The sequence below is a fragment of the Hippopotamus amphibius genome, chromosome 12, assembly GCF_030028045.1.
Source record: "Hippopotamus amphibius kiboko isolate mHipAmp2 chromosome 12, mHipAmp2.hap2, whole genome shotgun sequence".
In the NCBI taxonomy this organism is placed as follows: Eukaryota; Metazoa; Chordata; class Mammalia; order Artiodactyla; family Hippopotamidae; genus Hippopotamus; species Hippopotamus amphibius.
In genome coordinates this window covers 33,906,044-33,932,435 of record NC_080197.1, presented here as the reverse complement: position 1 = coordinate 33,932,435, position 26,392 = coordinate 33,906,044, and the positions used below count along the sequence as shown (strand labels likewise).

At 46.4% G+C, this 26,392-nt stretch overlaps 1 protein-coding gene across 11 annotated transcripts in view; it reads left to right on the top strand.

The window, feature by feature from the left end:
- DZANK1 (double zinc ribbon and ankyrin repeat domains 1) overlaps positions 1–12,790 on the top strand; it is a 65,952-nt gene extending 53,162 nt beyond the window's left edge. For 4 of the 11 annotated variants that reach the window (XM_057703406.1, XM_057703404.1, XM_057703403.1 and 1 more), the window contains exons 15-20: positions 248–344; positions 1,062–1,162; positions 2,921–3,001; positions 3,509–3,636; positions 8,459–8,549; positions 10,803–11,448. In XM_057703406.1, coding sequence (XP_057559389.1) covers positions 248–344; positions 1,062–1,162; positions 2,921–3,001; positions 3,509–3,636; positions 8,459–8,549; positions 10,803–11,078 — 774 coding nt within the window. In that variant the 3' untranslated portion in view covers positions 11,079–11,448. Of the gene's footprint in view, positions 1–247; positions 345–1,061; positions 1,163–2,920; positions 3,002–3,508; positions 3,637–8,426; positions 8,610–10,802; positions 11,449–11,475; positions 11,551–11,962 lie in introns of those variants that run through there. The other 7 variants (XM_057703408.1, XM_057703411.1, XR_009048504.1 and 4 more) reach the window with 6 other exon arrangements.
- Positions 12,791–26,392: the final 13,602 nt, after the last annotated feature.

Here is a 26,392-nt window from a genome sequence, read left to right as displayed (position 1 = left end):
ACCCGTCTACAGGCTGTTGCAATGATATTGGTGTGAGAAGAGGGGCCAGACTGGGGAGTCATGTAAGAGGCAGAAAACATCACGGTGAGGTGAGGTGTCTGGCAAGATGGCAAGGCTTCAGACTTGACTGTCTGGGTGGACAGAGCTGTCGTTAACAGAGAGGAGGCGGGTTAGCAGGGAGATGGTTCTTTCTGCTGGGATGCAGCGGCCTCACCTTTCATGGTGCTTGAATTTTGTCATTGGTCAGAACCTTTACCTGAACAAGGCGGTGAATTTCAGCGACCACTTTCTGAGCAGCGTCACCGAGGGAGGAAACGGGCTGTTCGGCAGCGGGTCCAGCCTGGGTGAGTTGTCCCCTTCCGGGGGCTTTAAAACAGTCGACCAATTACATGTGGATGTTGTTAGGAGAGTAAATCCTACGAGTTCTCCTCAGGAGGAAAAATATTTTTTTCTGTATCTTTAGTTCTGTTTCTATATGAGAGGACAGGGCTCACTAAACTTCTTGGATCATCATTTCATGGTGTGTATAAGCCAAATCATTCTGCTGCACCCTGGAAACTCATACAGTGCTGTTTGTCAGTTACATCTCAATAAGACTGGAAGAAAAAAAGAATAATTGAAAGAGAAAAACCAAAAGAACAGTTGACCAGAAACAACACAGTGACTTGTCAGAGGTGGAGAGAATTGCTTAAAATTTGCCGGCCCAGCCAGGTCTCTCACTTTCACGTCCCTCGTGTTACTCCTCTGGCCTCCCCAAAGTCAGGCGTGAGACCTTTGCCATCTTTCATGGGAACTGGGGAGATAAATTGGGGCAGGGGCTGCTCTTTGGGGCCCGAAAACTGTAGCCCCTTTTATTCCCCTCCCTCCCACCCATCCTCTGGTTCTGGACCGAGAGGGTTGGCCCCAGGAGTCCTTCCTGCCAGGTTTCATCAAATAGAAACTCGTATAAATGCCTTTTCCTCCTTTTGACCTCTTGAGGAGGGGGAGGGGGCATGGCGGGGAGTGGCTCTTTACATGAGGGGAGTGGCAGGGGGCTTCACTTTCGAGCCTTGTCATTCCAGCGAGCGACTACAGCCAGAGCATCCCAGACACCGCGGAGAAAGTCACGAGAACCAAGAATTTCAAGACCAAAACATTTCAGGAGAAGAAGCCGCAGCTTACGGTACGTGTTCTCCCCGGTCCTTAGAACTGTCTTCTTCAGCCTATGTATCTAATGTTTTGAGATTTTTCAAATGGAAGAATACTTTTTCATTTTCTGTTCCCTTTTTTATAGCAGTGTGTTTTTGTTTTATGGAGGCAGAAGCTTTAAATCTCTCAGGATTGTTCACTGGAATCATTTTAAAGTTCTCCTCAGTCCCCCAGTCACCTCTGTTTCCTCTGGGGTCAGTTCTGTCTGCTTGTCTTTTTCGTGCTTTTGGCTTGTCTCAAGCATGTAATGACCCTTGGTTGTCAGGTCGTGTTGACAGATGAAGGGCTAGTTTGATTAGCGCTGGAGCCCACCTTGGATGCCCAGCTGGGTCTGCGGGCCTGAGGTCTCTGTGGGTGGGGGTCCCTGAAGTTGCCGGCGTGGGCAGGCCTTTCCTCTGCTGCTGAGCGTGGTGGTGGGAGTGCCGTGGTGGTTTCCACTCCTCCCTGGCTCTCCAGACCCGTCCCGTGTCGGTCATAGAGGCCTGGGCTCCCAGTAGAAGCCTCTGTTAGGCAAATCATGAACTGTCTGGAAAATAGTATCAGGACTTAAGCAGGGAACAAAAGCCTCCCGCCCTTCTACTGGGGAGAACAGGGAGGACGCCGGCCATCCCCGCAGTTCACAGTAAAGCCCTTTAATAAACGCTGTGGATTCAGCCGCACCCAACGCCCGCCCGCCTGCTGGGCTCCTGGAGAGAACGCACTCACGCCGCCAGGGTCTGCAGCTGGTTTTCCTCCCGGCTTTGATTTCCCCGTCCGTCTGATTCCATCTGCTTTCAATCCTTGGGATTCCTCACCATTTCTGATCCACGCGTGGTACCCCTCCCGGAGTTCCCTCAGCTGTTAGTTTTGTTTTTCACAATTATGGGCCGTGAACAGTTTTAATGGGAGCTTTGGGGAGAGAGACAGTGGGTGCCTTTGCTCCCCCCCACCTTGCCCTCTGGTTGGTCCTCTTTGGCTGCGGCAGCGAGAATGGAAGTGCTTAGGTCTCTGTCCGAGATGGAGGTAGAGGTGGCCGCAGGGTCAGTTCTCCCCTCCAGACCCCCCGCTTCAGTCACACCGGCCCCAGGGCCTCCCGGCACGCATGTGGGTGCCCAGCCTGCAGCAGGGGTTCTCCGCAGGCAGGTGGTCACACTCAGGCTGATTTCAAACACCTTACAAAGCGTGCAGAGTAAATTTTAGGATTCACCTGGTTGCTTTTCCTAGAAATATTCATTAAAAAGCTAGTGTGGGGTTTCTGGGGTTTTGTGAGGTTTCTCATCGTATCCCTGTCCTTAATAACACGAAAGAATGTCGTCGTGGTGTCCTTACCCAAGGCAAGGTTTACACCAGATGTGTTTATTCGTGCTGCTGGCTGAAGACCACACACACACACACACACATACACACACACACATATACACTCCACACATATCACACATCACACATACACACACACACACACACCACACACCACATACACTACACACACCACACACACACACCCCACACATACTACACACCCCACACACACTACACACACCACACACTCCACACACACACTCCACACATCTCACATCACACACACACATATCACACATGCATGCACACACACTCGTGTGCTCATCTGTCTCTGGGGCTCAGAACTTACCTGGAAAAGGAATCATTTGACCTGTGGGTTGAGCCTGGGCAAATGGGACTTGACAGTAAAAAGATTTTGCAGCCATGGAAATGACCACCTTCTGTGATCCTACAGCCTGAAAATAGGCTTCTGCTGAAGGAAGTGGGACCAGCAGGGGAAGGAAGAGTGTCTGTGATGGAACAGCTGCTCGATGAAGTAAGTGCAGCCCAAGAACATGCCTCCCTGAGGCTCCCAGCCAGGCCTTCCACCCCATCTCTTTCAGATGGAAGTTTTGTCCAATATTGTACTTTTAATTTAAAACTGTCTGGAAGTGGGCCAAATGGCTAGTCAAAAACTTTACATTGTCACCTGTTGCTAATTTTTATAGCAAAGAAAATAGGCAGAAAAGTGCACAGGAGCCCAAATAACATGCAAAGGTGGACAGAATCCCTGGTCTGTGACCCCGTGTGATCTTTTTGTTTCCTGATGAAGCAAGGTTGTCCATCGGTGCCTGGCCTCCTGCTGGGGGAGCAGAAGCACAAGTTTTATCACCCACGTGACCTGATGGCTCTATCTTTACAGGTTGGGTCTAGGGGTTCCTGCTTCTCATCTGAGTTAAAGCAGTTTAGTTCCATCGAGGGTTTGTCACACTTACGAGGATGGCGAGCGGGTGCCGTTGAGTGCGGGCTTTTGTGCAAGCTTGTCCTTTTCCACGCACTGCAGGGAGCAGATCCCAACTGCAGTGACAACGAAGACCGGCCTGTCCTGAGCCTGGCGGTCGTGAATAAGCACCACGAAGCGGTCCCGGTGCTCGTGCAGAGGGGAGCGGATGTGGACCAGCAGTGGGGCCCGTAAGTGAGACACCAGGAGGGGAGAGTTGTGGGCGAGGTGGTGGCCAGCTGGTACCTGGTGGGGCTCTGCTGAGAGGTCAGTCTACATGCCCTGTTCAACTTGAACCACTTAAGGACCATTTCAACCCATTTTGGCCTTAATGAGAGACTTAACTGCTTCTATTTTCCAAATCTGGGTAAAACAAAGGTTTTTAAACGGACTGTTGGATTGTCCAACTTTTAGTAGCTTTTGTAAATGGTGAACCATTTTGTTAACCTATGAATTTATATTTGTGAGGCCGCAAATCCTTAGCCCTTGGGTGTTAAGCAGTGTTTTTCATCATGATGAGAAATGGTACGAGTGTTCCCCTTGGAAATATACCCGTGAAGTTACAGCAGGAAGAAAACCTTATCTGGTCGTCCGCGGATGCTAACAGCACTGGCGGGGAGGCAGTGCATGTGGGTTCACCGTGTCGTCTCCTGGTGCCTTGGTTTCCCCAGCTGGGAAGCCAGACAGAGAGATACCTGGTCACGGGTCACGCGGAATGCTTTTGTTACTTTCCTGCTCTTGACCCTGCCCAGTCTTGGGATCCCATTGTTCTCTTGCAAATTATTTTGGAAACTGGGGTGGACAGTGTTTTGAGTCCAGGTCCTCACTGCTAACTGCTTACGTCTGCTGACCAAGCTGTTGAGCTAGAAGTCGTCTAGGGAGTTGCACGTCAGCCACTCTGCCTCCCGCGCCTTTACTGAGATGGTAGGGCCCAGGTCTGTGAGTCGTGCTGCTGAGGAGGGCAAGGAGCACAGGGGACAAAAGTCGAATAGCTGTGCTTCTGTTCTCCTCTGTTTTCAAAATTTCGTCTAGCGTTTTTATTCCAAATACCTCTCTTAGTCTTTCTAAGTGCATTATTAAAAGTTTCTGCCCAGTAGGACCCCTATGTCAATAGACACGACCCCCTTTTTAGTTTTATTTTATAGCAGAGTGTTGGCATGTGGCTGTACACACTCGATGGCTGGAATTTACTTTCTCAAGTTCCCTTAGGGTTCACGTGCATCACACCTTGTCAGCTTTGTCATTTATCCTACACTTATATCATCATTATTAATAGAAATAATGCCACCTTGTTTTAAGGTATACTTTATATTTGTATAACTCAGACAAGAATCTTTTAATAGCATTTAAGTATAATGTTTGTGGTTGATACAAAAACTGCTTGGGCATGTTTTGAATTGATACTTAAGTATGAGGAGTCCAGGCTTTAGGAATGGTCCGGCTAAGAGGATGAAACTGCTCTGGCCGTGGAGCAGATGACCTGTTTCTCTTCAGTGCCCCTCCGTTTCCATGTTTGCTTCATTTCCATTCTGTACATCGACCTCTGTCCACGTGTGACCTCCTTGCATTTCTGCTGAGCCTAACGCTGTAGTTACGTGGTCTAGCTGAGTGGTGTATAACAGCCCTTTTTCACTCCCCCTGTGTTGTCATGGTTACTGTCAGCCCAATATAGCTTACAGGGGGTGGGGGAGGGGAGGGTTCGGAAAGCAGATTTTTCCACTGAGAGCCAATTCTGCTAAGTCTGGCTTATATTTGTTAGTTAGAAGTGTTTGGGCCTGGGTCTACCCGGGCTCTGGACCTCTGTAGACCCAGGAACATGACCTCAAGCCTCCACCATCCTACAGCTCTTCAGGCACAAGCCATCTGGAGACCTGACTTTCCTATAAAAGAGACTCTGTGACTTGCTCCTTCGCAAACAAGGATTAACATGCTCTTTCCACCCCGAGCTTGTGTAGCTGATGGAGAGAGGCAGCCCAGGTGATCTCTGCACAAGTCACTTCTGTCCAGCAGGTTGGCCGGTAGCAGAAAGGCCCTCCCTAGGGTTTCTGGTTCCCATGTGTGTCTTTCTTACCAGGATAAACTCCGGCTCAGCAGAACGGGGATGGCTAAGGAGAAATGCAGCTTCCTCCCCCGAGGCTGACCCTCTTACCAGCAGACTTCAGAAACACAAAGTCCCACGAGGAGAGGGACACAGAGAGAGGCTGTTTGCTTTTGGACAGCAGCTGCCCTGCTTCACTGGCCGTTTCAAACATCGAGCCTCTGAGCTCTGGCCCAGGAGGCATGTGAGGAAAATGCAACCATCAGAGGTTCACCTGTGGTGCTTTATTCCATTAGGTAATTGAGGATTTACAAAGAGCGAGTGTAATTAACTCACCGCGATACTTAGATTGGAGTAAACAGTTTGAGTTGTTCTTGCATTGGTAGCAAAGTGTCTTTATGATACAAATTCACAGAGCACCACAGTGTGCTTGCTGTGCAGACCACATTCTGGAAGATCTTGACAATGACAAGCTACTCGGAGGAGCAGACTCACAGCATGGGGTTCTGACGAGAGGGTGCATTCCGTCTTGTGCCCTCACCATGTTGGAGTTAATTTGTGTGAGGAGCAAAAGGTACACAATTAAGAGTTGGCAGAGTCACGATTTTCCAAAACTGAACCGTGGTTACGCAGGAAATAATCAACCCAGGAAACCTAGCCATCTAGATTTTCTAAAAATCTAACTAGAACACACACTCTGCTGTCAGTTCGGGGAGAGTTGTGAAGACAGAAGGTCATGAGTCTACTTAGGAGATGCTGCAACCCTGTGAGCATATCTGAGTTCAGGTGGTAAATGAATGATGAAGCCCCAGGAACTTGAGGGGGTGAAGTGACAGTTAAGCCTTATTTATGCCACCGGGGAGGTGGGAAAGATGAAAGACGAGGAGGAGATTGGTGTCTGGTGTGACTGAGACCGCCGTGGTCAGGCCTCCCTGACATGCTGTGTACCCCCTCGACCCTGAATTTATAGCCAGGTCCTCTGAGCTCCCCAAGAGAGAAACAGGCACCGTGTCACAGGGGACCTGGTGGCCCTGGCACATTTGGGGGCACCGGGCTGGCATTCACACATGTGCTGAGTAGATGCACAAATAATTCAAGTGACTTGGCGCCCAGGAGAGGTCCTCTGAAAGACCATGTGAGAAATGTACACTTCGAAGGTGACCACTGGGAATTGTGCTAAAGGAGAGGGGAAAGTAGAGTCTTCTGTGGTGACAGGGGACAGTTTGGAGGCAGGAGAGAGCAAACTATGGAGAAAATGAACATGTTCCTCTTGCTTGGTCTTCTCATCTGTAAAATGGGGATAATAGTGTTCATGTCCTAGAGGTAGTGGAGGGTGAGATGAGATCGTTTGTAGCGCCTGGAGCCTAGTGATTAGACTTTCATAGTAGCAGTCATGATGCTGTGATTAGGAAAAGGTGGCTTATCAGCATTTGAGCAGAAAGTATCAACTGCATGATGACTGGCACAGGATATGGGGTGGGGGTGAGCTGGCCCTGGGAGAAGAGCCATGTGGGGCCTTAAATAACAGAAGCCCAGGGTGAAAGGTATTACAGCTGGATTTAAGTTCTAAATTCTATTTCTTTCTTTCTTTCTTTTTTCTTTTTTTTTTTGGCTGTGCTGGGTCTTTGTTGCTGCGCACGGGCTTTCTCTAGTTGTGGTGAGCAGGGGTACTCTTCGTTGTGGTGCATGGGCTTCTCAGTGCGGTGGCTTCTCTTGTTGCAGAGCACAGGCTCTAGGCGCGCAGGCTTCAGTAGGTGTGGCTCGCAGGCGCTAGAGCGCAGGCTCAGTAGTTGTGGTACATGGGCTTAGCTGCTCTGTGGCATGTGGTCTTCCTGGACCAGGGATCGAACCCATGTCCCCTGCATTTGCAGGTGGATTCTTAACCACTGCACCACCAGGGAAGTCCCTAAGTTCTATTTCTAGTAATAGATGTCACCAAGTTTTCCCAAGTCCAAATTTTCACATTAAGGAAAGAGTATGTATATTCTTTTAATGCACCAAACTCTAAGAAGATGAACTTGATAAGTACTTCTTATACATTAATGTGTATGTAAATCACCCAAGGATTTTGTGAAAATGTACATTCAGGTCAGGGTGGGGCTGGGGCTGGGGCTGAATTCCTGCATCTCTAACAAGCTCTCAGGAGAGGCCAATGGTCCAGGTGCCACAGTTTGAATAGCAAGGATCTAGAGGCTGTTCTTACAAACACTGAGATGTTAAGAGACAGCCCAGTGTGGCCTGTGGTAAGGAGATGACCTCACAGTGCTGTTGGACGTGGGACTTTCCCCCCGTGCCTGACAGGTCAGTGATGCTGATCTGATCAAACTAGTAACAATAATATAACCACCACCACCAACAATGTGAAGGCTGATCCCCAGATCTTAGTTGCTTGGAGGAACTGTTTGTATCAAACCCAAGTCAGATCTTTGGGAAGCCATGGAAATTCTGTCATAAGGCACATGGCCTTGCCATTTTCACTTACTGCCTCTGGAGAAATATGAGGAGGAGCTAGCCAACCACACCATTCAGATTTCCTTGGCACCAGGAGCCATGACCAGATAAGCTAGCTGAAATTACGTGAATAAGATCTAAAATTAGATAATATCTAAGACCATTAGGGAGGTTGGATGCTTAGAGTTCTGTTGCAGCAAAAACAAAACAAAACAAAACAAAACAAAACAAAACAAAACAAAACAAAACAGTGAAAGTGCTAAGTTTCTCATTTACTCTGGAAGACGGAAAGCCTTCTCATTACCTGGACAGCTCTGATTCTGGAGCCCAGATCAGGCAGAGGATTACCCTTCCACAGGTGGATGCAGAGGTTCACAGTCATATTTACCTGCAATTCTTACAATTCATATGGGTTTCCATCTTGGAGGCAATACTCCTTCCCTTAATTTGTCTGTCTATTCATTCTTTTCATTGATGTATTCATTTTACTAGTGGTTTCTGAGCACCTACTGTGTGCTGGTCAGCATTCTAGGAGATGGAGATACAGCAGTGACGAAGACAAGCCCCCTCCCTCATGGAGCTTACAGTTTAGTGGAGGAGACAGACAATAAACAAGTAAGCAAACGAACGAGTAATTTCAGAGAATGATAAGTGCTACAAAGAAAATAAAGCCAGGTAAGAGAATCAAGCGTGGTGTGATCAGGAAGGGCCCCTCTCCACCCCCCAGGACCAGGGACTCCCAGAATTAGTCTGGGACAGACTCGCTTTAGGTAACAAAGCAGTATGGGGAGGTTTAGTCACCAATTTCATCATTCATATCTGGCCTAGCCGTAGTGACATTGCCTTATTTATGACTAATCTGGCAGGAAGATTTCTTAAATTGTGTATGTTTATTGAAAACAATTCATACACACCAAAGTCACTTTTTAATTGTATCAAAGTAAGACATAGACATGATTGAAAAATCAGATCCTGTGGAAAGGCTTGCAAGTGCTCTGCTACTCTCACCTCTTCATCACCTTCTCACCTTGTCTCCAAGGACAATTGCATTTAAATATTTTAAAGTTCTCCCGGGAGTCAGCTAACATCTTTCAATGGCGTCTCTTGACTAGCCTGGATTTAAGTATATGTAAGTGTGTATCAGTGATCTTTACCTTTACCTCTACCTCTCCTTGCCCTTCATCTCACAACTTCTGTTAGTATATGCTTACTTTTTACAATGCTAATCACAGTTACATTTACTTGTAACATAATGAAGACATCCATTCTTTATCCATAGGTCGATTCCAAAGCACGAAGAGCAGCTGCATTATAATAGCTACATAAATGTTGTTCATTGGTATACTCTGATTACATTTTCTTGTTTATAGGTTCAATAAAACAACACTTAGGCCACTCAAAATTTTCTTACCAGAAATGTCAAATGGATTCTCCTTACACACCATAAATTATTCAAAATCAGGTCACATTTCATTTTCTTTCATAAACCATGAATAACTTGTGCATCTTTGCGTGTATCTGATTTTCCTGGACTTTCTGATTGCCTCTGTTTTTTTCTGGTTTGAAAAAGAACATGCCTTCCCCACATCCATAATCTTATTCAGTTTCTTACTTTTTCAGTGCTGTGCTTTTTTTCTTAGAAACTTTCTCCTTGGAGTATACTTCCTGGTTGGATTTTACCTGACAGCTCTCTGGCCCTGCTGCACAGTGGTCATCATAGGATTTCTTTTCACTGGAATCCACCTGTAGTTATGGCTCACATTTGCCTCTTTCTTGGTTTTGACTCTTGTCAGGCTAGAATGTGGCCTTAGGTAACTTCTTCAGAAAGCATATGTAGAAAAAAACTTGAATCCTTGAATGTCAAAAATGACTTTCTTTTGTCTTCACTCTTGACTAATAATATCTTGCTATTAATTTCTGTGTTCAAAATAATCTTTCCTCAAGTCTTAGCAAGCCTTGCTCTCATGGTTTCTAGCATCCAGCATAGCCCATGAAAATGCTACAGCATATTCTTATTCATTTGTTACATGTTTATTCTTTCTGGAAGCATTTATCCCTGATGTTCTGAAATTTCACAGGGGTATTTTTTTCGATGTGCTGCTGTTCATTCATCCACTTGGTCCTTTCAGTCTGAAAAGTCATGTTTCTTCAGCTCAGGGAAATTTTCTTCTATTATCTCTTTGGTATTTTCTCCCCTCCATTTTTTCTATTGTCTCTTTCTAGAATTCCTATTAGTTGGATGGTGGACCTCTTGAATTGATCCCCTCTGTCTTTTTAATTTCCCCTCCATATTTTTCACCTCCCTTTTTCTCTCTGCTTTAAGAGATTTTCTTGGCCCTCCTGCTGAATACTTTTTATTTCATCGGCCATATTTTTACTTTCTAAGAGCTCCTTTCTGTTCTGATTGTTTCTTCTTCATAGCCTTCTGTTTTTGTCTAATATTGTCTTCAGTTGTTTTTAATTTCATATGTTTGTGTTTGAGTTTTCTCTTTGATGCTGCAGGTTTTTCTCAGATGTGCATGAATCTTTGTCATCTGTCCAAGTTTGAGAATGGGAAATGGGCTAGATGAGTGGGAATTCTGTGTGCATGACTGGAGCTTATCAACGGGGTGGGGTGGGTGGGGTCATGGGTGTATGAAGCTGCTCTCAGGCTGGGACGAGTTGGAAGGCTTCCCTTTGGGTGTGGAAATTGCCAGAGGCTCCATTTATCTCCTTCAGAAATGAGACCACCATACTTTTTCTCCATTGGGATAAATGAATGGCTGCAGGTATATCTGCAGGTGCAGGGCACGGGGTGGGGGTGTCGAGGGAAAGACTAGGGGCAGGAGAATGCAGACCTCCAGTTGCTCATCTCATCTCTATTTTCAGCCACAACTCCCACCTTCCATCACTCCTGCCACCTCTAGGCAGGAGCCTTTCATCAGTTCTAGAATGCAGGTACCACCCCATCCTCCACTGCAGCATCCACAGCTCCCTCACGGGGCCAAAGCTGACCAGGTGAGGTGGAGACATAGCCTGGCATGTCGGGAAATATGTTGTCTGACCTCTCGGGCCTGCCCTCTGGGTTCTAAGATCGGTGTTTATTTTCATGTCACACAAGCCAAACTCACTGAATCCAAAGTCACTGTCCCTACTCAGGAATAGGAGCCATGACCCTGAAAGGTTATTGTCATACAGACAGTGCCCAAGGTTCAAGCCAAGGGTGAGACCATGTCCAGTGTGTTCCATGAACTCTTGCAGGAAATATAATAACATAGTATTTATTAGCATTTACTAAATTGGCTACAAACCAGATCCTTGTGGGGTTTCTCACTTTAAAATAATGAATACGTTTATAGCTTTTCACTTTTTATCTGATATCAAAGCTTACCCTCCAAACCCTCCAAGGAAAAGAGCAGAGAGGGGAGAGTCAAGAGATTTTCCTGGGTTAGTTAAATAGGTCATGGGTGAAACCAAGTCCCCTTTAGTCATCTGCTCATTCTCCAGTTTCTCGAGGATGCGAACCAAGGATTTAGGCAGGGATTTTTTCCCATCCAAACAGGCTCCAAAACACAGCTCTTCATGAAGCAGCTCTGCTTGGCCTGGCAGGAAGGGAGTGCATCGCTGCCTTACTGGGGTACGTTCCTTGGCCTCTGAGGGACACTCTGATGGCCACAGTGATCCCCCTGTCAGCCTGTGAGGATTTCAGAGGGTCCTGGTTCCTGAACAGCTGCCCCAGTGAATGGGGGCCACCATCCCCACCACGGCTCATGGGGCACTAAGGGCTTTTAAAGGCACAGTGAAAGCATTGCCCCCTTAAACCCACTTGGTTGTGGGTTGTTGGTGCCATGGGAACCCACGGCTGGCATGGCGCTGGTCTTTTGAGATCACAGCGCCCGTCAGGAGGTCTCAGGGTAGAGCCGCCCTCGAGGGCGGGGTCACAGTGGCCTCTTGGGGGATGTTTGGGATGAAGGCCAGGAGTTCCCAGACTGGCCTCCGCGGCAGAGAAAGTTCATGAGTCCGTCAGCTCACCCCCATTTCCTTCGCAGATGCAACGCAAGCGTCCAGAAGAAGAATGCAAGAGGCCAGACAGCGTACGACCTGGCCCTGGAAACTGGGGACGAGCCCGTCACTTCGCTCTTTGCTGCTAAGCTCAGCCTGGATGACCGTTAGCCCCCAGGGCCCCGCAGGCGTCGTTTAAAGAAACCATCCAGCTCTGGCTGTGCTTCACTCGCTTCCCTCTGAAATGTGCATTTGAGGTTTGGAAATTGAGCTTGAGAGGCACTCATGTAAGGTTTTAAAAAGTTACGTGACAATATAAGCTGCCAACACCCTGTGAGTATTTCCCCAGAAGCCCTGGATAGTGGTGAACTTGCTGGATGCTTTTAGTGGTGTGTCGCTGCTTGCCTTAGAAATTCCTCTTTCATGTTATTTCTCAGTAGATAATAATTACACACAGTTCTAAGCTAAAAAGTATAAAATATTGTGTAGTGACATCTCCCTCCCTTCCCTGCCCCACAACTACCACGTCCCCTCCATAGAGTCCACCAGTGACGTCAGTGTCCGTTGCGTCTTTCCAGAAGTCGTGTAGGGTTATATAAACACGTGTACGTAGTTTGTGTGTGTGTTCGTGTAGAGTACACGTAAAATATAAGTAGAGGTAACACACATATACTCTGTCCCCTCTTCCAAGACAAATAGTGGGAAAGCACATACTGTTCTGCATGTTGTTTGCTTAATATATCTAGTAAGTGGTTCCAAATGAGTGCATAAAGATTGAGCTTATTAGAACTTCCCCTTGTTAAGCTGAACGCATCAGTACTCCCTATCGTATGGCTTGTTCTTTGGCTGACAAGTAAGCTTCGAATAAAGCAACTGCAGGAATGTGTAATTTTGAGTCATTTCTTTTTTCAGATTGTCACTTCAATCTTTGGGTGTGATGCTGCAGTAGGAGTCCCTAAACTGTTTCTGTTGACATTTGTAAATAGGATATTCGTTAATTTAGAAAAACTAATTCACGGCAATGAGTAACAGACTCTGCTGGCCTCACTGCCTGCACTTTATTTCCCCAGGGTGGGCGACTGTCTACAGGGGGACAGGTGCCGAGTGGGACCCGAGCCCCAGTGGAGCTGGGTGGCACAAACCCTGGCAGCCTGTGGAAGGGGCGGGGGTGGCTGCCAGGGTAACCTAGGTCCGGAGAGCCCCACGGAGTGTGGTCATTGGCTTGGTGTCTGGGTGGTTTGCACGGTGTCTGCTTTGTTTAGCCGGGAAAACATTTCCAGAATTCTCTTCATTTAAGGCTCAGTTCAGGGTTGGCTGCGGGAGAAACTGCACAAGGTTTAAGATTCAGAAGGTGGAAGTGATGTGGTGGCCCCCCCCGCCCCCCCAGGAAGGTGGGTTAGGACACCTGACACTGTGGCTCACACCCCGTGGGCTCTGGAATGCACAGCCAGGGAGAAGGGTGTGCAGTTCAAGGCCATTTCCCCAGACCTCAGGGAGCAGGGAGGGTCCCACCGACCTGTGGGCCTCAGAAACAATCCCCTCGGGGCTGCTGGGCGAAGCTTTCATACCCTGAAAACCCAGGACCACTGCTTCCTGGGTTTTCCACACTTCCAGTGGGCAAGACTCGGAGCTCCCAGTGCAGGGGGCCCAGGTGCTATACCTGGTTGGGGAGCTAGATCCTGCACGCGTGCCTCAACTAAGAGTCCGCATGCCACAACTAAGACCTGGTGCAGACAAAATAAATAAATAAATATTTTTAAAAAATAATAAAGTTAATGAAAAAGAAGGTTGTCTTGGGTAGCCTGACCTCAATAAATAAATATAAATAAATAAATAAATAAATAAATAAATAAATAAATAAATAAATATTTTTTAAAAATAATAAAGTTAATGAAAAAGAAGGTTGTCTTGGGTGGCCTGACCTCATCAGTGGAGCCTTTTAAAAAAGCATCTCAAGATCAGAGACTCAAAACAGCTGAGTCCCTTCTTTTGGTTTTGAAAAAGCAAACTGCAGCTTGTGGGGACTGTTGGGTGGCCACCTGGAGCTGAAGGCCTCCCTGCTGGAAACTGAACTCGGCCAACCAGAGAACGTGCTTTCTGTCAATAAGCGCTTGGTTCCAGCTTCGAAAGGCGAGGCCCGGCTCACGCTTTCACCCACAAGCCTGGTGGGGCGGGGGCTGCCGGGAGCCTGTCTCCCCTCGGCCCACTCTGTCCGCCCAGGCTGCAGAGCAGCCCCAGGAGTCCCTTCCTCTGCTCAGGGTCCTCGGGGGCCCGGGGGCCCTGGGGCCGCGGCACTAACTCCTCTGCATGTGCTAGCGCACCAGCAGTGCTCCTGGGAGGGGCTGGGGTACAAATCAGGGAACCTGCTACTGTCACTCCTTCTGTCTTTTCCCTTTTCTGGGGCCTTTGGCTTCAGCACTGCTGGGCTTTCAGGTCCCTTTGCTCTCTGTCCCCGCCTGCCTGGGGTCACCCCAGTGGCCCTGTGTCGGGGACACCCACACCCGCCCAGGTCATGCCCACTCTGGGGTCCCAACCCCATCTGCCCACCTCCTGCCCCTGCCCTTGCTCAGGCCTGGCCTCCATCCCTACCCCCCCGCCCAGTTCCTGGCACGTGGGTGATGCGTCGGATCCACTTCAGCTGCCAGCACTGATCAAGGTGTTTTCAGATTCACACGTCCTCCAAGCCCGGCGGAGCCTGAACAATAGATGTTCGTCGCTGCTGTTTCCAGGGACTTGGAGTCAGCTGCCTGGGGGGCGGGGGCTGGGGGGGGCATGACCTCTGGGAAGTGCAGAGCCCGAAGCCTAGGGACACCTGCGCAGAATGACGATTATCACACCTGTTCCCGATTACCTCTACCCACGCCTCAGGTCGCCCTGCCGCTTGGTTCCTTATCCCATAAACACCCCGGCGCCTCGCCTTCCCAGGGCATATTTGAGATGTGTTCTACCATCTCCTCCCTCGGCTGATTTGTGAATAAATCCCGTGGCGTCTCCGCTTCCTGGGTGTCTGGCAAAACGAACATGGTCGGGTAGGTTTCTGCGAAGAGCCGTTGAGAAAATTCACTGTGGCTTTTGGGTTTGGGCAAAAGAATTTTCTAGCCAAACTGCAGGCTTTGCAGCAAGGGTATCCTGGCTGTGAGGTTTCAAAAACATGTGTTTTGTTTGTTATTTTTATTTTTATTTTTTATAAATTTATTTATTTATAGCTGTGTTGGATGTTCGTTGCTGCGTGTAGGCTTTCTCTAGTTGTGGCGAGCGGAGGCTACTCTTTGTGGCAGTGTGCGGGCTTCTCATTGCAGTGGCTTCTCTTGTTGCTCTAGGCGCACAGGGTTCAGTAGTTGTAGCCCATGGGCTCAGTAGTTGTGGCTCACGGGCTTAGTTGCTCCACGGCATGTGGGATCTTCCCAGACCAGGGATCAAACCCATGTCCCCTGCATTGGCAGGCAGATTCTCAACCACTGCACCACCAGGTAAGTCCCTTTTGTTTTTTTTTCCTAAATCAAATAGTTCTGATATAAGGTTGTAGATAAAAATAAAAGTACAGTATGTGTGTCAGTAAACTAGAAAATATTTGGGTATCAACTCTTTTATAACTTAAGTAAAACCTCAAAATATTTTAAATTTCAAATAATATCCTGGTTATGAGGATTTATGCAGGTAAGGTTGCAGTATGTTTTGTCTCTTAGACACATTTATAATCAACGTAGATATTTAGGCTTCATCAAATTTTGACAGGCTAAATGATTTACTAATTCTCTTACTGAGATAGTTTGTTTTTGCAAACCATTACATGCTTATTGTAAGAAATTAAAACAATGCAGAAAATTCAAACGAAGAGGGAAAAAGTTACCATCCAGAGATCGTTTTCTAAACGTCTCTGTGGGTAGACTATTTTACATAAATATTTTTTGTTCACTAATAATATTGAAATCTATTTCCTTGTTTACAAAAAAAAAAATCCTGATTTTTTTACTCCATATACCAAGGAATATGTTACCTATTGGGAAAGAACACCTGCTTGTACATTCTTTCTTTAAATTCCTTAAGATCACGATCAGCTTTTACAATGAAAGTGAAATTATCCAATCAAAAGGTGTTTAGTGAGCATTTAGTATGTGCCTTCCCTTTGGGGGTAGAAATCCTGATATAAAGAGAAGAGCGTGAGGATCTGCTGTGATATTTGGAGAGAAAGAGGACGCTGTATGCGGAGAATTTAAGGCACACATGTCTGCCGTGTTCTCCCCTGCTCAGCGGCTCAGGGGGCGCCCTGGGAAGAAGGATCCGAGTTAAAGCTGCAGCCAGGTCCGGGCACCTCCGTCCTGTCAACTCGTCCTGCTGCGAGTGGCTTCGACTATCTCCCCCTACATTCGAGTCCCTGCAACGTCTTCCCTCCCTAGTAGGACCCGGGCAAGGGTGCACCCAGCTGCTGGACTGTTTGATCGATGGAAAGCCTCTCTCTGAGGCCTAACACGTGCTGACATCTCCTACTCCAGCCACTTCCCACATTTCCTACACGTCACGTTTCAAAGTTCTGCACGACGGCCTCATACTTAGTCAAAGTGCAGAGTTTGCGCAGTGTCTCTGTCCCTTTGTGCCATCGTGATGACCTGGTTAAATGGCCGCACGTCCAATCTCATGGTCCCACGTCTCCCCACGCTCCAGGGGACAGAGCAAACAGCACCACAGAATCTTACTGTTCTGCTGTTTTATTGTTCTGCTTACTGTTCTGTTTGTTTTTATTTTTTCATTTACACCCCTGCCCCCAGTTGTGGCAGCCTTATACGAGCAAGTATGTGACTTTCAGCCAGGGAGCTCACTTGGAGGCTTGGAGGCTGCGGGGTAAGCACGGTCCTGACCTGCTGCCTGATTTTACCCTGGGGGGCCAAGTACATGAACTGAATCTACGTCAGTGGGATGCATTGATTACAGAGAAAACTATAAAGCTATGTTGTCAGTTTTTTGCAGTTAAAAAAGTTAAACTCCTCAGAGCCCTTGGTAGATTTGGGGGAGAGAAATCGCCTATGATGAGGCTCGCCTGGTGGTGCTGTGTCCCTGGGGAGAGCTCTAAGTCCTGTTGCTTATCCTGTCTCAGCTGGTGGCACCCATGATGCCCGAGGGCCCACCTGGACAGTCAGCCTGCACCCCGCCCTGACCCCCAATTCCTATCCAGTCAGCAAGCCCTGCAAACTGCCTCCCCCCACCTGTTGTGGCTCTTTTTCCTCTTCCTGCAATCCCTGGCTCAGCCATGTCAATCTCCTTTAGATCTGATAAAATTACCGCCCTCCATATCTCCCCCCTCCGACTTTAGAGTCCTCAACTCCTTGCTTTCAGAGCTGCCTGCACAGTGGTGACCGCGACAGTTTAGTCTGTGGGTCCCTCCACCTGTCAGGAAGGCACGTTCCTCAGAAGTCTTCGCTCTGTCGCCTCGTCTTCCCGCTGCTCCGGGAGCCGTCCCCGCCGTCCCCAGCGAATCCCTGTAGACGTGTAGCTCCCTGTGCGCAGCAAGCAGAACCTGAGGCTGTGTGGGGTGTGCGTTTACCCAGCTCTGAGCACAGTTCTGATCAAACGGAGCTGGACACAACCAGCGAGAAGAAGAGAAAGCAGAGCCAGGGGAAATTAAAGCCTTCATTCCTCAGCTCTCTTAGGACTCGTACTGATTCTCTGGTTTCCAGAAGCTGGGGAGTCACCAATGTCCATGGACCTGTTTGCTCACTTATCCAAGCCCTGGAGGAGGAGGCTGAGGCTGGGCACGCTGGTGCCAGTGTAGCTGCAGCAAAACCGATGTGCCACTGAGTGTCATTTAAATGAGGTTGGGACTTCCCTGGTGGCGCAGTGGATAAGAATCCGCCTGACAATGCAGGGGGCACGGGTTTGATCCCTGGTCTGGGAAGATCCCGCATGCCTCGGAGCAACTAAGCCTGTGCGATGCAACTACTGAGCCTGCACTCTAGAGCCTGAGAGCCACAACTACTCAGCCCACAGGCCGCAACTACTGAAGCCCTTGCCCCTAGAGCCTGCGCTCTGCAACAGAAGCCACTGCAATGAGAAGCCCGAGCACTGCAGTGAAGCGTAGTCCCCACTCGCTGTAACCAGAGAAAGCCCATGTGCAGCAACAAAGACCCAACACAGCCAAAAAAATAAATAAATTTTTTAAAAATGAGGTGGGGTGGCTGGAGGAAGGAAGCCTGTATGTGTCAGATTTACTAGAAATGGAAAAAGGAAATCTTTAACAAAGCACTAAATTATTACATGTTCCAAAAATACTTGTGCTAAGCCTCAAGGTTTGGTTTTTTTTTTTTTTTTTTTGTGGAATGACTATTGGAATTCCAGCTTTTCTTAGTGGTTGGCATAATTTTAATTATAGCAGGACAGAAGCTTAGCCTGGTCTGCATTTCTATGCTTCTCCTTTTTTTTTTTTTTTTTAAGAACTTTTGAGATGCAGTTAACAGACAATAAACTGCATATATTTAAAGTGTAGAATTTGGTATTTTTTTCTTATTAGTAATGTATATATGGCAATCCCAATCTCCCAATTCATTCCCCCCCGACCCTCCCCGCTTTCCCCACTTGGCGTCCATGTTTGTCCTCTACATCTGTGTCTCTATTTCTGCCTTGCAAACCAGTCGATTTGTACCATTTTTCTATATTCCACATATATATGTTAATATATGATATTTGTTTTTCTCTTTCTGACTCACTTCACTCTGTATGACAGTCTCTAGGTCCATCCATGTCTCTACAAATGTCCCAGTTTCGTTCCTTTTTACAGCTGAGTAGTATTCCATTGTATATACGTACCACATCTTCTTTATCTATTTGTCAGTGGACATTTAGGTTGCTTCCATGTCCTGGCTGTTGTAAATAGTGTTGCAATGCACATTGGAGTGCATGTGTCTTTTTGAATTATGGTGTTCTTTGGGTATGTGCCCAGTCGTGGGATTGCTGGGTCATATGGTAATTCTATTTTTAGTTTTTCAAGGAACCTCCATACTGTTCTCCATAGTGGCTGTATCAATTTACATTCCCACCAACAGGGCAAGAGCGTTCCCTTTTCTCCACACCCTCTTCAGCATTTACTGTTTGTAGATTTTCTGATGATGCCCATTCTAACTGGTGTGAGGTGATACCTCATTGTAGTTTTGATTTGCATTTCTCTAATAATCCGTGATGTTGAGCAGCTTTTCATGTGCCTCTTGGCCATCCGTATGTCTTCTTTGGAGAAATGCCTGTTTAGGTCTTCTGCCCATTTTTTTGATTGGGTCGTTTGTTTTGCTGATATTGAGCTGCATGAATCTATGCTTCTCCTTTTGATTCATACATTCCCTCACACATTCATTAACTTTCCAAAGCAGATTTTTACAGAGCACACAGCAAATGCAGTATGCCATGGTAAGTTTTTTCAAATAGTTTTCTCGAGGATTTAGGGGTGTTCTGTGTCAAAGAATGGAGAAGAGAAACCTTGATATTATGCTACAGTGATGGAGGGGAAAAAAAGCTGCCCGGGTCAAGTTAGATCATCATTCTGATAAGCTTTTTCTCTGAAAACTGTTCAATTGAGGTGCCCAAAGTGACATAAGGATATTGGGTAGAAACCATGATTAAGGGCTTTGCAACTGTGACATCTTTAAACCGTCTGTAACTTCGAATATTTTTACTTAAAATGGTGTTCGTTCCAGGGGACTGTGCCACAGTGTTCCAGAAGCTCCTGTCTGATGTAAAATACACCAAGAGGTCGCTGCATCCCAAGTCCATGTGGTGGGGACACCGGGACCACAAACTCACCAGTCATTGGCTTCTGTGGATGGTGGGACTCCCTCTCGTAGGACCCCGCCATAGTGACGTCCTTCCTAGAGCCAGGACCCCCGCTTCAGGCATCCTGGCCTTGGGGCCATGGAGGTACATCTGTGATTGGAGTGTGTCCCAGATGCCATTGTTCATTTTTCTTCAGTGTATTTCTGCAGGGGGTCCCGAGAACTCACCCCAGTCGCTTTTTACCCCTTATCTGTTTACAGATGCCCCAGACCCAGGTTCCTGCTCATCCCTGACCAACTACAAAATTGAAAAGACTTTAGTTTCTCCCAACACTCCAGTCCCTCAGCTACATTCCCATTCACTTCAGGGGGTTTCCTTTACATCAAAAGACGCGGGCCAGAAGGCTCCTCACTCTGCTCGTCTGTCCTCCTTTTGATCCTGAAGGGATAGACACAAGGGCACGGGTGTTTCCAGGCTTGAATTGTACGGAGAGCTGGACCATCTCCCCCTGCCTTTCCAGGGGAGAACTGGACGCCACAAATGGCTGGTGGTTTTGTCCTAGGAAAGGGGGAGGGGGCTCAGGAGAGCAGAGCTGGGCCCAGGGAGCAGTTATGGGCTGCACCCACCCCTGCCCGGCCCTCTCGCTGCCCCCCTTCTCCTGTAGAGGACCCTTTCCTCCTGAGTCAGGGGTGGGCATTGCATGTGGTGGGGATCCCAAGCCTGGGGATGGCACAAGGCTCTTGCTGCGCTTTGTTTGGCAGACCAGAGTGTTTCTGTGGGGAAAGCGCTTAACTACGTGGATTGTCTAATGCCAAAGGAAGCTGAGAATTTATACATTTCTCAAAATAGGCTTTTTTGGGGTTTTGGACAAGTTTTTTTTTAGAATGCAAATCCAGTCTAACATGGTTCCGTTCGGATAGGACCTAAGAAGTATCTTCATGGAATCTGCTAAATATTTCAGACTCTGCCTTGCTAGCTTCTCCCCTAAAATTCCCTCCTCCTCTCTTCCCCCAGCTCCCTCCCCCTTACCTTCATCGCCCCATTCTCCTTTCCTGTCTCCCCCTCCCCGCCCCCAAACCTTCTCCCCCCTTCTCTCTCCCCTCGCCGTCCTCCTACCACCCCCTCCTTCCCCTCCTCACCTGTATTCTAAGTGTTACCCATCCCACCCTCTCTTCCTCTCCCTCCTGTTTCCCAGAGGCGGTATTTGGTATTTACCTTAATAGACTAATTGCTTCAATTTGCCCATTTCTCCTCAGTGAAGACTCGTGTCACTGTCTCACAGAGAGATCCCCTTGTTTAGTTAGGGAATATGAATTTGAATGGGTACACTCACCTCACGTGACTATAAATTCACTAGTTTTAACAGAATATATATGTCAATTTTCACATAATACAGGAATCCAGCCACTGAAAATGTCAATCTGTACAGTGTCTAGAAGTTTCATTCCTGGAATTCTCCCTTTTCTTCCTGCGGGAACAACTGGAAAGGTTTTTATTCTCTTAAACCGTGTGGATACAATCGAATGTGTGTGTATACCTGGCTGCCAGACGTGATGTTGTGCTCACTTACATGTAATATTATTGTCGCTTTTCAGTGGCTGGTGAGCCTTTGTGGGTGGTCAGTATCAGTACGTGGCTGACTGGCAGGACTGGTCCGTACAGGCACTCCCTCCCATCAGTGATGCTGGGCCTGTAAGGGCCCCGTCATCTCCCCTGCTTTGCTCTGAGGAGTGTGGCTATGGACACGCAGGTGGGCAGTTATTCCCCCTTCCACATTACCCAGCCAGTGAAGGAACCTAACTCACTGCCCCCAGGGCCACGCTGATTCCTAACTCTCATCCCGTCCACATGGTTGCAGGTGGCCCGGAGCGCCCTGTGCTTGAGCCTATGCTTCAGACATCCTCACATCTATATTAGACTTTGTTTTTAAAGTATTCTCTCTCTTTACTTGTTTACATTTTCTATTTCTTCTTGAGTCAGTTTCTACAGGTTATCATTTTCTAGGCATTTGAGCATTGCGTCTAGGTTATCTAATTAGTTGAACAGTATACAAGCATTCATAGTATTTCCTTATATTCCCTTTTATTTGTGTAAGGTCAGTAACAATGTCCTCACTTTCATTTCTTTTTTTTTTTAATTTTTTAATTTTTTATTTATTTATTTATTTATTTTGGGGGGGGGGTACACCAGGTTCAATCACTTTCATTTCTGATATTAGTTATTTGCATTTTTCTCTGTTTATCTTTTGTTGATCTTTTTTCACAGAACAAACTTTGGGGTTCACTGATTCTATTGTTTTCTCTCATTTTTCTCTAATCCTTATTTCCTTCCTTCTGCTTGCTGTGAGTGTAGTTTAACTTTCCTTTTCTAGTTTCTTAAGGTGGAATTTTGTTACTGATGAGATCTTTTTAAATTTAGGCATTTATAGGGACTTCCCTGGTGGTCCAGTGGTTAAGACTCCACACTCCCAATGCAGGGGGTACAGGTTCGATCCCTGGTCGGGGAACCAAGATCCCACGTGCTGCACAGGATGGCCAAATAAATAAACAAATTTAGGCATTTATAGCTGTAAATTTCTGCTGAGTGCTACTTTCACAGTTTCCCATATCTCTTGGTATGTCATGTTTTCATTTTCATTCAACTTAAAGTACTTCCTAATTTCCTTTGTGGTTTCTTCCTTGAACCATTGCTTATACAAGAGGATGCTATTTAAATTTCCGCGTTTGTGAATTTTTCAGTCTTCCTCTGTTAGTGCTTTCTAGTTTCTTTCCTTTGTGGTTGGAAAACATACCCGGGATGATTTCAAATCCTTTTAATTGTATCGAGTCTTGTTACGGCCTAATATATGGTCTGTCTGGAAAACGTCCCCTGGGCACTTGAGAAGAACGTGGTGGATTCTGCTGTTGCTGTGCGGTGTGCTCTGTAGAGCCTCACAGTCTGTGGGGTCAGGCTGGATACAGGGGTACTCAGTTTCCTGTTTCCTTGCTGAGCTGCTAATTGTTTTGTCCTCTGTTGCAAGCAGAGGACTGCGTCTCCAGTGGTTATTGCTGAGCTTATTTCTCCCTTCCTGTTGGTTTTGCTTCTTGTATTTTGAGGCTCTGTGGTGGGGTGCTCACAGAACTGTTTGGGACAAGTTACTCAATCCCTTTAATTTTCTCTAAGCGCTTTACTGAAAATGCCAACAATGATATAAATTTAAAACTCAGGAACATTGGGTAGAAACACGTCTTCAGTGATGCCAGTCCCAACGTGAATCACTCCCGGGTCCTTTGTGAGACAGTCTTGTCTTGGGAATTGTATGAGTGGTGGTTAGTTGCCACAGAAGCCCACAGAGGCCCACTTGCTGCCTTACTACGGGTCCAAAATGTCCTCGCGTTCTGTGTTCCAGACGACCTGAATGTAACGAGCACACACTGCCTCTGGGGAGGGCAGCGCCAGTTCTCCCAGCTGGAATTCAGTGACGGTGATGCCCTCAACTTGCAACAAGTGTTCCGGTGTCGAATGTCCTGCCTCCCCTTCCTGTGAAGGTCAGGGCCTCTCCTTCTAGAGCAAATTGCCAGAAGCACTACTTGGTTCCTCCCTGAGACATCTCTTTAGTAGGTACTACTTAGTGCCTTTATTAGTACCAAAAACTTGCTTCCCAGAATTTAAGTTGGGGAGGGCTATAAAATAGGCAACCTAACTTACATGTTCCAAAAGAGAGGTATAGCTTATAACACTAGTTTAAAAACGTTTCCTTTTAAACTAGAAAACTCATAAGTATGTGGAGACATGCTATTGAACATGCTGCTTGAACAACCAATGGGTCAATGAAGAAATCAAAAGCAAAATAGAATACCTTGAGACAAATTAAAGTGGACATACAAGGTACAAAAACTTAAGGGCTCAGCAAAAGCAGTTCTAAGAGAGAAGTTCATAGCAATAAATGTCTACCTCAAGAAACGAGAAAAATCTCAAACATCTATACCTCAAGGAACTAGAAAAAGAACAAACTAAGCCTAAAGTTAGTAGAAGGAAGAGAATAACAAAGATAATAGAAAAGATCAATTGAAACTCAGAGCTGGTTCTTTGAAAAGACAAAATGGACAAACCTTTAACTAGAAACACCTTTCTTTCCTCACCAAGAAAAAAGAGGGCTCAAATCAGAAAAGACGTCAAACTGATACTACAGAAATACAAAAGCTAGTAAGAGACTGCTATGAACAACTATATGCCAACAAACTAGACAGTGTAGAAGTGGACAAATTCCTAGAAACAGACAACCTTCCAAGATTAAATCATGAAGAAATGGAAACTCTGAACAGATATTACTAGTAAGGAAACTGAATCAGTAATCAAAAACATCTCAACAAAAGTTCAGGACCAGATGGCATCACTGAATTCTTTCAAATATTCAAAGATGATTTAATACCTATGCTCTCAAACTATTCCAAAAATTGAAGAGGAATAAATGCTTCCAAACTCATTTTGAGACCAACATTACCCTGATATCAAAACCAGACCAAGACACTACAAAGAAAGAAAATTACAGGCCAATATCCCTGAAGAACATAGATGTAAAAATCCTCAACAAAATATTAACGAATTTAATATTTTAAATTTAGGACTTCACAAGTCCTTGTCATCATTCCCTGATTTCTACCTCCAGTCCACACTTTTTTAAAAAATATATTTATTTATTTATTGGATTTATTTTTTTATTGGCTGTGTTGGGTCTTTGTTGCTCCACATGGGCTTTCTCTAGTTGCGGCGAGTGGGGGCTACTCTTCATTGTGGTGTGCGGGCTCCTCATTGTGGTGGCTTCTCTTGTTGCAGAGCTTGGGCTCAAGGTGTGTGGGCTTCAGTAGTTGTAGCACATGGGCTCAGTAGTTGTGGCTTGTGGGGTCTAGAGTGCAGGCTCAGTAGTTGCAGCGCATGGGCTTAGTTGCTCTACGGCATGTGGGATCTTCCTGGGGCAGGGCTCAAACCCGTGTCCCCTCATTGGCAGGCATATTCTTAACCACCGCGCCACCTTGGAAGTCCCTCCAGTCCCACACCTTTAATGAGAACTTCCTTGACTACACCTCTCCCCTGTGAAGGCATCCCCTTTGGCTCACCAGTAGCACTGAGAGATTGGGGTACAGAAATGAGCCTTTGGCTATAGACTGTCTCAATATACCATAAGGATTGCATTGTTCTTCTTTATAGTATTGTATGAAGCTTGAGAATAGGGATTAGAACACAAAATTTTGCTTCTCCTGAGAAAGCCTCCCTGCAAACTTACATTACAAAACCAGGCACTCATTCTGGCCGGCCAACAGGATGCTACACCTGCTTCTGAGATGTTTGCTTCCACCCCTTATAGACTAATAAACAGGTACTTAGAGGATTTAACAATCCCAGATAATCAGCTGTGTACCATAAACAGAGCAAGGGCTCTGGTTTTTCAGAACTGTTTCTCTTACTCATTTGGGTTGTTTCCAAGTATGACAGAGAATTTGTTTTGGGAAAACTTAAGAAAGCAATTGAAATGCTCTTGCAGTTTGGAATTTTACCAAGCATATGTGAACTTTACTTATTTATTTGGCTGTGCCGGGTCTTAGTTGTGGCACGCAGCCTCCTTTAGTTGCGGCACACAGACTTAGTTGCAGCATGTGGGATCCAGTTCCCTGACCAGGGATTGAACCCAGGCCCCCTGTATCGGGAGCGTGGAGTCTTAACCACTGGACCGCCAGGGAAGTCCCGTGAGCTTTACTTTATACTGGCAATTTTAGGCCTCAAATATTTTTGTGGCACCAGATTTGTCCCTAGATGTTTACTCTTCCACCAATTACAGGATATGGGTGGGTAAGATTTAATTTTTAATTGAGGTAAGATTCAGGTAATGTAAAATTTACCATTTTGACCACTTTTAAAGTATACAGTTCAGTGGCTTTTAACACATTCACTGTGTTCTGCAGCCATCACTATCAAGTTCCAGACATTTTTATTACCCCAAAAGGTAGCCCTTTATCACTGGGGAACAGTTTCTCCCTGTGTCCCTTTCTCTTAGCCCCTGGCAACCACTAATTTGCCTCTGTCTCTTTGGATTGGCTTGTTCTGGATATTTCGTATAAATGGAATGTGTGTGTGGTTTTTAACCTTCATCCTGTTAACGTGGTGTGTTGTATTGACTGATTTTCCTGTGTTGAACCAGGAATCCGCTTGGTCATCATGTAAAATCCTTTTAACATGCTACTAGATTAGGTTGCTACTAGCATTTTGTTGAGGGTTTTCCCATCTATGTTCGTAAAGGATATTATTGGTCTGTAGTTTTCTTCTACTGTCTTTGTCAGGCTTTGCTATCAGAGTAATACTGGCCTCACAGAATGTATTAGGAAGTTTTTGTAAGATTTTCAGAAAAATTGGTGTAAACTCTTTACATGGTAGAAGTTGCCAGTGAAGCTATCAAACTGTGGGCTTTACTTTGTTGGAAGGTTTTTGGTTACTGACTCAATCTCCTAATTCATATTGGTCTGTTCAGATTTCCTATTTATACGTGATTAAGGGTTTGTATGTTTCTAGCTATTTGTCCACTTCATCTAGGTTAACTGATTTGTTGACACACTGTCATGCACGGTATGCTCCTATAATCCTTTTCAGCTCTATAAAGTTGTTAAAAACGGCTTGTTTTAATTTCTCCTTTTAGTCATTTGAGTGTCCTCTCTTGTTGTCTTGGTCAGTCTAGCTAAAAGTTTGTCAGTTTT